The following is a 15585-nucleotide window of genomic DNA, read 5'->3' as shown; positions in this document are numbered from 1 at the left end:
TTACCATGTTTCTTGACCATGGAACTGGCTTGCATAGTGAGCTAGTGAATGTCTCTGAGCTAGCTGGAGCTCCGGGATCTAAATACTGGAGCACGCTTCTGGGATACTACGCTGCACCAGTGTTCTTTTAAGAGCAAAGCTCCCTTGAAGAAGCTGCAGCTTGGTACATTGTGGCAGGACAGCAATGAGCTCCAACAGGAGTTAATGTTCTGTATGTCCATTGGTCAACTGACCTCCATTGATGCTATGAGAACCAAGATGCTGCAAAAGATGGTGGGTGTTAACAGAGCCCTGGATGCAAGTTTTAAAGTAGACAGAGTAAACTACTGGGTTTCCTGCTATAAAAGGACAGATCAGCCAAAATCTGAAAGGCCAAACCCTTACGATCAGGGTACGGGTTGGGAGAAGACAATGGAAGAGGGGGTGTTGGAGCCGGTCTGGTCAGTTTACCCCATCTTCCCTCCTTCTCTTGACATTTTTGCAAGAGCAGAAGAGACAGAATTGATTGGAGAGGGGACAGATGATCAGGAGGAAGGGACAGAGATTTAAAAGATAGACTTTGATGATCTCTTCAATGGTGATAATGAGGATTAAAATTATTAGTACCACACTATACTAATACTTTATTTTTAGTACATTGTTGGATTTTATCATCAATTAGTTCTGCAGCTTATTACATTTTTCTTCCTAGTACCTGTCAGGATCTAAAAGTAGACTTTTCATAATGTGAATATAATGTATAATGTAAAAAACATACAGTCGACCATAACATTTTCTGCTATTTTTTTTATCTCTTTGTACCAGAATTAAGTCAAAATGTGTCAAAAACTTAAAAATGACCATTTTATTGAATTCCTTGGCCCATAATTGTATGTAAAAGTGTGCTCATTTGACTGTATAGGTTTTAACTGAAGGAGCTATGCCAATTTCTACATATTTTTTTAGGTTCGGATTTGAGATAGGTGTAGTAAAGGGTTAAAAATAAGCCCCACAGGACATTTTTTGTCCTGTTACCTGTCAGAATCTTAAAGTAGACACTTCAAGGATTAAGAAAAATCTCAGAATGTTTTCATTTAATGCACAGGATTTTAGTATAATGTGAAAACATACAGGCGACCATAACATTTTCTGCTATTTTTTTTTAAATCTCTTTCTCCCAGAATTAAGTCAAAATGTGTCAAAAACTTAAAAATAACCATTTTATTGAATTCCTTGGCCAAGAATTGTATGGAAAAGTGTGTTCATTTGTCTGTATAAGTTTTTAACTGAAGGAGCTATGCCAATTTCTTGTTTATTTTTCAGGTTCGGCATTGGGATAGATTTAGTAAAATGTTAAAAATAAGCCCCACAGGACATTTGTTTGTCCTGTTACCTGTCAGAATCTTAAAGAAGACACTTTAAGGATTAAGAAAAATCTCAAGATGTTTTTATCCAGTGCACATGATTTTAGTATAATGTGAAAACATACAGGCAAATTAACATTTTCTGCTCATTTTTGATATTTTTGTCCCAGAATTAAGTCAAAATGTGTACAAAACTTAAAAAGCACCATTCCATTAAATTCCTTGGCCCAGAATTGTATAGAAAAGTGTGCTCATTTGTCTGTATAGGTTGTTAACTTAAAGAGCTATGCCAAATAATAAATATTTTTTTCAGGTTCGAAATTGGGATAGGTGTAGTAAAGGGTTAAAAATAAGCCCCACATGACATTTTTTGTCCTGTTACTTGTCATAATCTTAAAGAAGACACTTCAAAGATTAAGAAAAAACCCAAGATGTTTTTATTTAATGCACATGATTTTAGTGTAATGTGAAAACATACAGGCAAATTTACATTTTTTGCTATTTCTTTATATTTTTGTCCCAAAATTATGTCAAAATGTGTAAAAAACTTAAAAATAACCATTCCGTTAAATTCCTTGGCCCAGAATTGTATGGAAAAGTGTGCTCATTTGTCTGTATAGGTTGTTAACTCAAGGAGATATGCCATTTTCTTCATATTTTTTTCCGGTTCGGAATTAGCATAGATGCATTAAAGGGTTAAAAATAAATGTCATGGGACAATATTTCATCCTGTTACCTGTCAGAACCTTAAAATAGACACTTCAAAGATTAAGAAAAAACAGGTGGCGAAAAAAAATCTACTATGTGCTCGTGGACCCCTGTTTCCATCTAGACTATATAGCCTGATCCGGTCCTGACAAGTGTCCTGCAAATAAAGTTCACAATTTCACTGTTTGCTAAAATTTTATTTTGATATAACAATTATTATTAATTTATATAAAGATTCATGAACATTTGAAAATGAAATAATATTATATAAGATTATTTATTAGAGTTCATAAAAGTGACAAAACTGGCAACCATATTGGTCATAAAGGTGCTCTGCATTTCAGTGTTGAAATATAAAATTAAAATCTAACATAAATCCAAAATTATACTAGCAAATGTTATTGATTACTGAAAGTTTTTATTGTCCCGACATTTTCATACTGATCAGGACTAATATTAATTTCTATTTAAATAAACCTAAATAGCTATTTCCGTGTCCGAGCCCCTTTTGAGCAAGCCAGTGGCGACAGTAGCAAGGAAAACTCCCTCAGATCAGGAGGAAGAAACCTTGAGAGGAACAAAGACTCAAAAGGGGAACCAGTCCTCCTCTGGTCGACACGGGACAGCACAAATAAATATATAATAAAAACATATATAGCCATTGTTTATCCTGTCTGTGTGTCTTGTCCTCATTTGATGTCCACTTCTAGTATCCAGTCTGTTTCATCACTGCCCATGTTTCTATCTATGTTAGCGTCCCTGTTCTGATCTTGGAGCCTCCCTGTGTCAATCAGTCTTTTTCCTATTCTATCTGTCTGTCCTTCACAAATCTAAATTTCCTGCAGCAGCAGTTCCTCTCCCACCACATATGCTGCCCCCAAGCTGGAGCAGTGAATGCCATCATGTGCTGCCTCCAAAACACATGAAGCCAGACACTGCAGCTTTATGAACTGTCCCTAACGACACTTCACTGGACAACTGGATGTGTTTGGAAGTTTCCTGCCCTGACATCTGTCCAGTTTGTCAATTTCTTTCTAGTTTCCCAAGCTAGGTCCGGTTCTGTCCAGGTGTCCTGCTAATGTGATTTAATTTGGATCTTCTCCTAATAATTATTGGTTGGTATTTCTATTTTGTTTGTATTTGATAGTGTAATCTACTCGTTTTGTTATTTCTTATTTTAGTTTTTATTTGTTTAGTTTCCTTGCCTAATACTATGTTACACTTGCTGTCTTTATTCCTAGTAGTAATAGAAATTATTTTATAGTAAAATGTGTTTTCTAATACGTGACTTGATAGTAAAATATAAATATTAAAAGTTAAAATTGCTAGTTTTTTTTTTCTTTTTAATTCCAATCCTTCAATGGTCCGTCCTGTTCTTCAGGTCAGAAATGACCTGGGCGAAGACAGATGGCGAGATGTTGATCTGCAGCATCTTCTGGCTCATGCGCGTGGCGATGTTTAAGGCGCGCTTCCAAAATGCCTGCCTGTTGTCCTCCCTGATGAAATGCCTTGCTGGATAGCCTACCTCAGGGCCAATGTATGCATATGATACATACAGGCAGGTGAGAAAAACCGCATGCAGTTCCTCCACGCTGGCCACCTCCGCTGAGACAGTGTCACGGCACAACATGTAAAGAAAGACCACGGTGCCCGAGCAGATGAAGGACTCCCACTGAGCTCTGGCCACGGTCAGCGCCATGTCCACTTTGTGTACCCAGAACGATGGAACATTTGGAGAAAGAGCCTTGATGAGTCGACAGCGGCGACACAAAAACTCTCCTACCAAACGCAGCAGCTGGGGACAAAAGGCATTCCTGATGAACATCCTGTGAGTAAGAGCAACAGTGAAAATCTTCCTCCTCTTCGCTGCCGGTTCTTCAGGAGATGCAGGATCATGTGTCTGCGGAGACCTGGGCCTCTTCCTTCCCTGGGTCTTCTTCTCCTCCTCTCCACGGAAGACATGCTGAACATGCTTCAGTGAGATGGCCATGTTGATGATGAAAGTGGTAAAAGTGAGTGTGAGTGTGTGGTGTAGAAAGAGTGTGGTGTGTAAAGTGTATAGTGTAGAAAGTGTGTGGTGTAGGAAGTGTGTGGTGTGTAAAGTGTGTGGTGTGTAAAGTGTATAGTGTAGAAAGTGTGTGGTGTAGGAAGTGGATGAACCTGTTGGTGTAGATCTGGATGAAACGGAACTCTGTCTGGATGAAGGTCAGTTAAAGTGGAACCTGTAAAGAAAAAAATATTTTCTTGTCAGATGAGTAATTCAGTATTTACACACATTTGAAATGTTCTTCTGGACCACATGTTCATTCTATTGCTACATTTATTCTAACTTTGCAGAAAAAAATAGAAATTGTTCTGTCTGGTCTGGAAGACTGTGTAACAACATTGTATTCCAAGTCAATTTGTCACATTTCAATTGGTAAATTTATTATACATTTTTGACATAATAGAGACAAGTGGCAGATTCAGATAAAAAAACATGAAAATTGGACAGTGCAGTTCATGACAGCCACAATATTTACACACAGTCTGTCTGTTTAGCCCCACCCAGTAATACTGAAGTTATTAAAACATACGAGCACAATACAGAGAAGCCAATCAGAACAGAGATCATTTACATATACCGTAACAATCTCAAAGGAACTTTAGATAACAGGTTGTTTAATTTAAAACAAAACAGAGAGGCTGAAATATTATGCAAAATGAACTGTAACATACATTCCCAACAGCGTATGGTAAAAAAATAAATATGAGCTAAATGAGGGATATGGAACTTTTAACAGAAAGGCTTCCCTTTATTTAAAGTTGAATAAGGTCCCTCAGGTTGGTGGCAATTCTTTTTTCTTGTTATGGTGCAGCTCGGGATTAATTTACTAATCTAATCTAATTAATAGATGATGAATTGTCACCATATTCTAATAAAGCATCACTATAAACTCACTTCCGTTCACACAAATTATATTTACACACAGATAACTTACTCCTTTATACTAAATTGGGCATTTTTTCTCGTTTTATAATTATCTTTTTCCAATAATAATAATAATAATAATAATAATAATAATAATAATAATAATAATTAGATGAATAATAATAAAAAGAGAGTCTTCCTGCTTTAATAGCTGGAGTAGTTAGCTAGTGTTATCCTGTGATTAGCCTGTAGCTAACGTTTGTTTACATTTTGGTTTGCTCCTCTTATTAATAAATAAATTAAAGTAAATGGTATAAAAAGTGTATTAACACTCACGGTGTTGTGTGGATCACCAGCGACTCACAGTAGAGCCACTGGTGAAGGTGTAGAGGTGAGTTGTAGAGCTGAGTTTAGAGAGCAGTAAAGCGCAGTGGGATCTCCAGTTCAGTAAAGCACTGGACTGATCAGATACAGAAGCACAGCTGTTTTAATAGCGCTGCCATGGTAACCACTGTTTACTTTCAACACAAACACACTAACAGCAACTAGAATTAAAGTCATATATATTATTATTATTATTATTATTATTATTATTATTATTATTATTATTATTATTATTATTACTACTGGACTATTATTTTAATAGAATGTTTTATAAAAATAATTGTGTGGCTTGGATTGTTGTTACATTGTGGTTACATTGTTTTTGTGTGTGTATATATATATATATATATTTTACGTTTTATATATATATATATTATATATTTAACTTAAATAATAATAATAATAATGTTTTTATTATTATTATTATTATTATTATTATTATTATTATTATTATTATAATGACATACATATAAAATAATATATCCATGTCAATAAATAAGATGATAAGACATGTAATAAAATCTGAGGTATTATTATTATTATTTTTATTATTTATTATTATTATTATTATTACATTATCATTTTAATAAAAAGTATTCATTTTTGTGTCGTTTTGATTCTTATATATTTTATAACTGGTTAAACAGCTTTTTGTGTGTGTATATATGTATACGTATATATATATACGTATATATATATATATATATATATATATATATATATATATATATATATATATATATATATATATATATACGTATATATATATATATATATATATATATATATACATATATACACACACACACACACACACACACACACACACACACACACACACACATTTTTGCCAAATGTTTCTAAATGAGAGTTGAAAAATCTGATCTCAGATCTGTGTTAGTTGTCAAAATGAAACGTCAAGATTTACACACTTTAAAAGAACTGCAATACATTGTAAATGTTTTTGTGGAAAAAAATCATTGCTTTATCATTTATTGCCAAATAACTGACCGCTGTTTTGGATCTTTAAAGACAAACAGGTAAAGTGCCTGATTGCCCAGCAGATGTCGCTGATGATTTAAACATCTCAAAAGACATTTTTCAGAATCAATTGGTTAATTTGATTCGAGTTGGACTACCCATCCATATGTTCTTTTTACGATCAGTGTGCACAGCGTGGATCCGCATTTTTAAGAAAGTTTTCACCTGTTTTAATGGTAATTATGCTTTAATTGGGTGCATTAAACAACAAAATTAATAATAAGACCATGAAAAATAAAAAAACAGGTTCTAATCTCCCATTTTCCATTATCTGTACCGTGATATATTGATTTAGCATTTCCAAAAATCATACCGAGACCTCTGCCAGGAGCATTTTTTTTAATATGGTGCTCTTTCTGGTATTTTTAGGTTTAAATGCACACAAGGGTAGCACGGTTTGACTCACCTACCAGCACCAAACTTTTCCAGGCCCTCTACCTCCTGTCTCCCACGCTCCATTTCACAGACCAAATGCTGTGTGACTATCACTAATGATCAGGAAGGATAATGTGTGTCTCAATGGAGTTACATTCTTTAAAAAAATAATCACTTTTTTGTTGTTGGTTTTATATATATATATATATATATATATATATATATATATATATATATATATATATATATATATATATATATATATATATATATACACATCACTGAACTTTCTTGGAGGTGTTATGGATATCCTGGACTGCGTCCAGAAACGTTTGCTACTGCTCCTCTCCTACCACATAAAAATGTGGAGAAATACAGGAGAGGTAGAAGAGAATCAGGCATACTGGGGGAAATGGGACAGCTGATCCCTTTCAGATATGATGTTGGCTACTAGTGAACTGAGCCAATCAGAGCACTTACTTTCAGCTCACGCGAATACTACCCAGCCAATCACAGCTGCAAGCAGTCAGCACCAATACGTTCATCTTTTTAATTTTGTTAATTGTGGATGTTTAAATTCCTGCTAATTGCAGAGAAAATACTACATTTATTGTATAGTTATTAAATATTTCCCAATCAAATAAAAGTGGAAGCCTTGTGTTTATTTATATATTTATGTATTTTGGACAGGCACTAAGATGACACCACAAAACCAGTTTCCAGATATGGAGGATGGGAGGAGGACCAGTATGGATTTTTATTTTTATTTCACCAGGCTAGTCATTAAGAACAATGTCTTATTTACAATAACAGCCTGGCAAGCAGCAGAAACCACTTGAGGAACAACATAAAAGCAACAAACAATCTAATAAACAGAAACATACAAAAAAAAAAAACAATAATGCTAAAACAGCTAAAAGCATGTGCATGTATCAGTAAAAAGCTCTTGAACACATTTTTTAAATTGTGAAATGAGGATAAAAGCCTCTAATTTTAGAGTTTTTTGTAATGTGTTCCAGTCTTCTGCAACAGATGACTGAAATGATAATCTGCCAAAAGTAGTATTTGTTTTGGGAATTTTAAGCTGAATGGTGCTGGGAGAGCGGGTGTTGTATGTAACAGGCAGTGGTTGGATCAGGTTCTGTAGATAAGGTGGTGATTGGCTAAGGAGAGTTTAGTAGATAAGTGTGAACCAGTGTATACTGCGATGAGTGAGTAAAGAAGGCCAATTAACCAGAGTATAAAGAGAGCAGTGATGGGTTCTAGAGTGAGCATTTGTAATAAAACGAAGAGCAGAATGATACAGAGCGTCCAGCTTCTGTAGGGAACTTTTACTCGTCAGTCTGTAAACTGTGTCGCCATAATCAAACAGGGGCAGCAGAGTCATCTGAACCAGAGAAAGCTTGGCAGCCTAAGTAAACGATGAGCGATTTCTGTAAAGAAAACCAAGTTTTGCCCTGACTTTTACTTGTAAATTTGTGATATGATGAGAGAAAGATAATGAGCTGTCTAGCCAAATGCCTAGATACTTATACTTTGTAACATGTTCCAAGACAGCTCCTTCCTTGGACGTGATTTTAAGGGTTGAGTCAATTAAATTACCCTTCCGATCAAACCACATAACCTTTGTCTTAGAAATGTTCAACGACAGTTTGAGCTTGGCAAAAGAATTTTGAAGCTGAGAAAAGCCGTCTTGAAGTATGGATAGTACACAGAGGAACCAGAAGCATACAGGATTGTATCATCTGCATGCAGATAAACAAAAGCGTTGCCGGCACAAAATGGAATATTATTAATGTATATTGAGAACAATGTAGGTCCTAATATTGACCCTTGAGGGACACCTTTTGTAACCCGGCATGGAGATGAGAGAACATCTTCTAATTTCACACTCTGTGTCCTAGAAGACAGTTAAAAAAAACTAAAAGGAGGAACCTTTTTTTAACTCAACACCTTGTGAAAGTGTTTTTTTTTGTACAGATAAAACAGAATTTTCTTAGCTCTACCACATACCAAAACACTGCTCGCATACAAGAGGTGTTTAGAAAACCATGCCTATTATCAGCAAGCGACGCTCAGCCGCAGCATAATGCAACCACAATTGGCCAGCATCCAGCAGAGCGGCGAGCAAACTAAGCACATGCTGCATATCACCTGCATTGTGAAAGCACCTTAAAGTGTAAAACATAACGTCTGCGACCAGTGTTTTAGTGCGTGGTGTAGCTATTATCTGTATGAGTGTAGGAAAGTGTTGTACAGCTTAGGGGATTTACTAATCATTGATATAAGTCATTGGCTCATGTTTTTTGTTTTATTGTTTTTGTTTTATTTGGACTACATTTTTTTCTTAATCGTATGTGTTCACTTCACGCATTTTGTGCCACAATACCGCTTGCTGTAAGCATAGGCATGGAAGCACAACACTTTTCGCACTGCTCTGCAGCAAACTACTCAGGCGCTGTGGAAACAACTGAACCCACCTGCAAGACATAACCGCAATATGCACTTCTGGTCACATTGTTTTCTTTTTATTATTTTGTAAGTGTAAATATGTTTAATGCTTTAGAGAAATCACACATTTTTAAACAACTTATTTGTAATTTCTAACGTTTGTACAAAAACTTTTTTCTAAATAATGGCACCTGTAAAATAATGTTATATTAAATGTTCTTATTTTCCCCAATATGTTAAGAAAAATAACATTAACTAACATTGTTTTTTACAGTTGTCAAAAAAATGAAAAAACAAAAAGGTCTTGTTAAATGTTCCCCTCTTATTTTCACTTTGGAAGTCAACACAGTAAAAAGGTCGAAAAGAAATATACCCAAACTGAGTTCTCTCTCAGTTGTAGAGAGCATTGCCTATTTATTTAGTTATTTATTTGTTTGTTTGTTTATGTTACATACATAAAAAACAATATATTTGACATGCCATTACTTTTAGCAAAAGATTTTGTATATTTTTGCACATATATTCTAAAAAATATAAATGTGTTCACCACATTTCTTTTTGTGAGCAACAATAACCTCACAAAGTGTGGTAAAACACCCTGGATGGATTTTGCTGGCAGTGTGTTTATGTCTCTTACGATTTAGCCTTGAGTAACTCTCAAAATACCCTAAATATTTTTTTCTTAACATATACAAATATTTACTAACACAGGATATACTTTAGGATCCATTTGTTTTATGGTCACAGTACATGTGTAATAAGTAATGTGATAATTATAATTATCATCTATTCCAGGGGTGGTAATTCTGGACTTTGTGTTTACACATGATTGTTGCTTGTATCAGCATACAGCAGAGATTGGGTTCAAACTCCTATGTATCTTCTATATTCTTCCATATAATTCTTAGCACATGTTTATTTATTTGCCTTATTTTCTTTTCCTGAGTTGTTTTGTCTTTTATATTCTTTTCTCTGATTAATTAGGAAAACTGGAATTATGGACAAGTAGTAATTTGAGATCACCATGTACTTTAAAGATAACAAGATTTGTGTGTTTTTAGTTTTATTGAAAACTATCAAAAAACATTATCAAAAAATATAATCAATAAGAGGTTATTTAAATAACCAAATAGAAAAAAAATATGGCTCCATTTTTGGGGCCCAAGTATCTTCTTTTACATGAGCCGGTAACCACCAGCTGTAAGTGAGCTGTAAGCCTGTTAATAAAGAGCTTTTGAAAAAGGGTATGCTGTCTATTCCTGTATTTTTTTCGAATATTGCATATCAAGATTTCAAAGACAGTAAAGTGACCCTCCTTTACTTAAAAAAACTGTAATTTGTAATTTATCTGCAAATCAAGCCACGTATTGAGAAATTACAATATTTAAATTACAGTAAAATTACTTTTGTTTACTCTAGAAGACATTTTCATGCTGTACATTTCTTGAATAATTCTATCAAATAACTTAATTACACCGTTATTTAAATGATGTCAACCTTCAAATAACATTTTATAACTATTTACTAACAGAAAAAAAACATGTAATTTATTATACTTTGACTGTAATATTACAGAGAACATATACAAGGTAAGGCTGTAATTTTACAGGAAGTCATTGTTAAATTAGGTACGATAATTTTCTGTAATTTTATGGTAACTGTTTGGCAGCTTTTGTTGCCAGATATTCTACCGTTTTTTTACGATGTTTTTTAAGTGTAACTACAATGGAAGTGTTGCTGATCAGATATTCAACTGCCACAGTAAAGAATATTTTTCAAATGTTAATATTTGCATTTTTTCTTCAGATTTCTTAAAAACCAATATCAGAATTTAGTCCTCCTAAAAATTATCCTAAGAGACCCTCCCATGAGGGTGATATAGGAAGTGGAAGTGGTTTTTTATGTTTGTATGTGAAGTTTATGCCTGTGCATGTTGAGAATTTAATTTCCTGTTGTTGTAAATAAGTGCTTCACATGTCCTGATATCATGCCGCGTCAGCCAGCGTTCATTTAAGATAGAAAGAAGAAAATGGACTGCATCAGTGCAAATGCGGAATTTAAGCTCCCCAAAACTGGAAGAAAAAGAAGAGGTTTCGGGTCGCCAGGTACAGGTGCCATTATTGGATTTGTTTTTTTATCTGTTCATTAATTTATTGATTTATCTGCACACTCCAGTGAACAGCCATATATGAAACACTTTCTTTAGCCTTACAGATTGATTTTTACCTCCTCGTGGAGTATGGTTTTGTTTGAATGAGAACAAATACTTTAAAAAAATTGTTTGATTATCCAAGTGTAAAAATCCTCTATGGAAAACAAAATACTTTCTGATTTTAACAATATAATGCCAAATAATGTGCCAAAGAAATAAAAATAATGATCCTATGGAACATCCAAGAGTAAGTTCCGAGAGAGAGCATGTAATGGACCAGTGGTACCATAATACTGTGTTAATTATTATTTCAATATTGTAAAATAAAAACTGTATGGAAAATAGCCAGATTTTCAATTTTGAGGTAAAATGGCTCTTCATCATCAATATTATAAGGTAAACTGTACATATTCAAAAAAAAAGTGAAACATGGGTCCCTTTTTTAACTGGCAGAAATTAATATGCAAGTTACTTAATTTCAAGTTACTTAATTAGTCAAATTATATAAAAAAAACATTCTTCTCAAACAAAGAAATTTTTAACCTATTTTTAATCTGTTAGTACATTTTTTTTAAAATAGGAAGACAATATTATAAATGCACTTAATAACAAAATCACTCTTTGACCTACATTATTTTTATATTTTTCATTAATGTTCTTCTGTCCATATTTATGGTTGTGGAACACTTATATTCTGTGTTTTCAAAGTAACCAAGCAATTTCTTTCAGGTGTATCTGAAAACACAGGATGCTTTTTCAAAAAGAGGAATCCTCCACATACTAAAAATACCATGAAGTTATTTCTGGTTGCCCTCTGCCTCGTTTTGCTCTTTGATTTGGTGGCGCTCTGTGTTCTGGGGGTCCTGTGTGAGTATCACTCAACTTTACTCTATAATACATTGGTTTTGTACCTTTTCCTTCATCTCTGCTTTTCTATTTTTACAGATTTTAATAAAGGAGTCTCTTATGAATCATTAAGTGATCAGTTTATCAGCACTGTGGAAAACCTGTCAGTTCAGCTACGCAATGCCACTGGTAAGAAATGTTTGCTTTTTCTTGTTATACAGGAATGTCTTTTAGAGGCTATTGTGAGTTAACAATAATATTAAAAACAAAATGTTAGCGACTTATGTCATTAATATTTTGTTTTTTAAAGTTTGCTGTCATCATACTTATCTACCGATGTGCTTTCAGCTGCAGCTGAAGAGTTAAAATCACAACTGGATCAGGTTCAAGTGAACTATGAGAATGCTTTAAGCCATGTTGTTTCTTTAAATGGTGAGTTTTTACCAGTTTTCTTAGTGTGTTCTTAGCAGTTTTCTTACTGTGAGAAGCCAAACTATTTTATTTTGTATCAGAAACAGAAAGACAGTATGAGGTGCTGAAGCTCAATCGCACGGTCCATGAGGTTTTCTCTAACTGCAGTGGTAAGATGATATTTTCTGATTATACTACTCTTACAGCGTCTAGCAAATCACCACTGCTATTTTCTTTATAGCAAAAGAAAAAAAAATCACAGATTTTATTAATTATTTTGACTTCATAATACATGTCTATAAAAACATAATTAATGCATTTGTTTTTTCAATATGAACTTGAGGAAAGATGTATGGATTCATATAATCCTGAGGAAATAAGCCATTTGTAAAAAATATTTTATCTTAAAAAAGGCAAATGACTCGGCTGTTAATGCCAGTTTACACTACAAGATTTTAGCCACAGTTTTCCCTTTAAGTACTGTTTTTGAAGATCATCAACAAAATAGATAAGTCAGCAAATCTGTGTTTTTCTGGATAGATAATATTAGGTTAATTAATATTGTTTTCCTTTGCTAAAGTAAATGAATCAGGCAATGTATGCCATTATAAAAATTAAAGGAGTTAAAATAAGTTCAGGTTGTAGCTCACCACACCATCTACAGTTAAGCGGATGGGGGAAATCCTAATACACGGAGTAAAATAAAATACAGTAAACTGGTGTACAAATTGTTCATTAAAAATATTACACATAAAATAAAAGACAATCCTTTATTTTTAATATGAATTAAAATTTCTTTTTTTTACTGCAAATATTAATCAGTAATACCAAAAGATTAACTCAGTAGTAATTAAATAGGTTTCAGAATTAAAACAGAGCTTTTGGGGGGGAAAAAAAGAATAAAAGGGGTAAATTTGCCCTTGGCAAAACCACTTTACACTAAAAAAATTTAAACTGAAATAAATCACCACAAACCAAAAATAGATACCTAAAACTACAGCCCATCACAATAAGCTTACACATGCTTAGACGAGTCGCACCTAGCTTAACAGGGTAATAATAAATAAACAGGTTCTGCCCGTTACATACAATTAGAAGAGAATTTAAATTTCATGTATTTTATTATCTGCTTCAAGCATACAGCTCTGAATATCTCTTTATATCTCTCTATTTTAAAAACAAGGGGATTAAAGTGATCAAGGCATTCTGTGAGTAATCACTAGATGCTAAACGAGTGCCATTATATATTAATATTTATAAATATTTAAAAAGTTAGCTCAGAACACACACACACTGATTTTGTGCCCAGAACAGTGTGCAGACATATGTGGTGTTCTGGGGAGCAGTGAGGATTAAGTGCTTTGCTCAAGGACCCAACAGCAGCAGCCCACTAAACCTGAGTGTCAAACCCACATTGTCCAGTGCTGTAAACGCTGAGAAGATTCACATCATAAATCCATCATGAATGAAAAACGGATCAGAGTCTTTTTAACAAATGTGTTTATATTTTGTTGTTTGTTATTTCCTTTAACATTAGAATGTCAGAAGTGTGAACAGTGCGAAGACGGGTGGAAGCGTTTTGGTGTAAAGTGTTACTACTTCTCCAATGACACACTGAACTGGATGAACAGTAGAGATCGCTGTGTTGAGAAAGGAGGACATCTGGTTATAATAACCAGTGAAGCTGAGCAGGTAAGTGAAGGCGTCCTAATTTAATTTTGAATTCTTTTTTAATATGGGTTTTTATTTGAATGTTATATTGAATTATATTCTGACTTAGAAAAGCATGTTTCATCTAATGCAGGTCTAAACCACATTGATGCATAAATATAATATTAAGTATAAGCACTAATACAAATTCTGATACCACTGGAATCAAAACTTCTTACAAGGATATTTACAGTTGAACTACTTTTCACTGCACTAAAATAACTTCATGTTAATTTATATGTTAGAACTTTGTAAATTCAAGCGGAGAAACTCACTGGATCGGGCTGAATGATTTGGAGACTGAGGGAAAGTGGATGTGGGTGAACAAGCAGCCCCTGACTGATACAGAAGTAACGTAAGAACCATGTTCTCTTACACAGTTTATACACTGCTTTTAGCTGCATTGCTTTCCATGGTTGAGTTTCAAATAGAACAAAGTGAAAATGAAAAGAACACAGTCTAACAGTCTTTCTAACTCATACAGATTGTGGTTTAAAAGAAAGAACGAACCAGATGAGCCTGATAACTGGAAATATGAAGATCCTTCAGGAGAGAACTGTGCTAGTCTGGGGAATGAAAGTGGTGACACACATTCATGGTTTGATTCTTCCTGCAGAAAACTGAAGAAATTCATCTGTGAAAAGTAAAATACGTTATCTTTATTTTATCACGGTACTTCAGCTTTTTATCAGTGATTAAAATGTGGCACTGGAGTGCCAAGTGTCTGCTTTTGAGCTTCTGAGTTTGAAAGTGCTTCATGTTTAAATTTAAATACATTGCTATAGACAGTATTTTGTAATAAATGTGTTTTTTAACATAACTTCTTCAGTCCATTGCTGCTTCTGTCTCATAAATTCAAGTAAAGTGGAATATCTTTAGTATATACCATACAAGGGCGTAGGAGCGGGCTTGATATTGGGGGGGACACATTTGCCAATATGAACCCAAGCCCACCCAATAGTTTCCTAGAACAACATTTGTGGAAATTAGTTTTAATTAAAAGTAAATTATTATTATTATAAGGTGATTTTACAACCTAAACATGTTACTCCACATTACAGTTACTGTTGTTAGAAAAATTATGCATGCAATGTCTGAATTATATACATATGACAAAAATTATCAGTTATCACCTAATATTTAAAATAATATTGTCAATTCTGTCGTATATTTACATTTTCTCCTGCACTCTTATTTTTTTTCTACTGAGAGCTCTTCTTAAGATGTTGTCCTTTTATGTAAAAGAATGTAAT

The 15585-nt window shown here is 33.7% G+C and overlaps 2 protein-coding genes across 2 annotated transcripts; one reads left to right on the top strand and one right to left on the bottom strand.

Annotated features, from left to right (window-relative positions):
• Nucleotides 1–1775: 1775 nt before the first annotated feature.
• LOC111195557 (cyclin-dependent kinase 5 activator 1-like) lies at nt 1776–5415 on the bottom strand. The gene is made up of 2 exons (XM_022683434.2): nt 5299–5415; nt 1776–4273 (listed from the first exon to the last, which is right to left on the bottom strand). The coding sequence occupies exon 2, from the start codon at nt 4039–4041 to the stop codon at nt 3409–3411; it is 633 nt and encodes a 210-aa protein (XP_022539155.2). The 5' UTR covers nt 4042–4273; nt 5299–5415; the 3' UTR covers nt 1776–3408.
• A 5766-nt stretch (nt 5416–11181) lies between these two features.
• On the top strand, nt 11182–15220 carry LOC107197126 (CD209 antigen-like protein E). The gene is made up of 8 exons (XM_049476421.1): nt 11182–11318; nt 12095–12232; nt 12311–12400; nt 12560–12643; nt 12724–12792; nt 14160–14314; nt 14578–14687; nt 14817–15220. Exons 1-8 carry the CDS (start codon nt 11243–11245, stop codon nt 14977–14979), a joined length of 885 nt encoding a protein of 294 aa, XP_049332378.1. The 5' UTR covers nt 11182–11242; the 3' UTR covers nt 14980–15220.
• The last annotated feature ends 365 nt before the right edge of the window (nt 15221–15585 follow it).

The sequence above is a fragment of the Astyanax mexicanus genome, chromosome 3 (genome assembly GCF_023375975.1).
Source record: "Astyanax mexicanus isolate ESR-SI-001 chromosome 3, AstMex3_surface, whole genome shotgun sequence".
NCBI classification, from domain to species: Eukaryota; Metazoa; Chordata; class Actinopteri; order Characiformes; family Acestrorhamphidae; genus Astyanax; species Astyanax mexicanus.
Note: the sequence above shows the minus strand (reverse complement) of the source record. Positions and strands in the feature narration are given on the sequence as shown.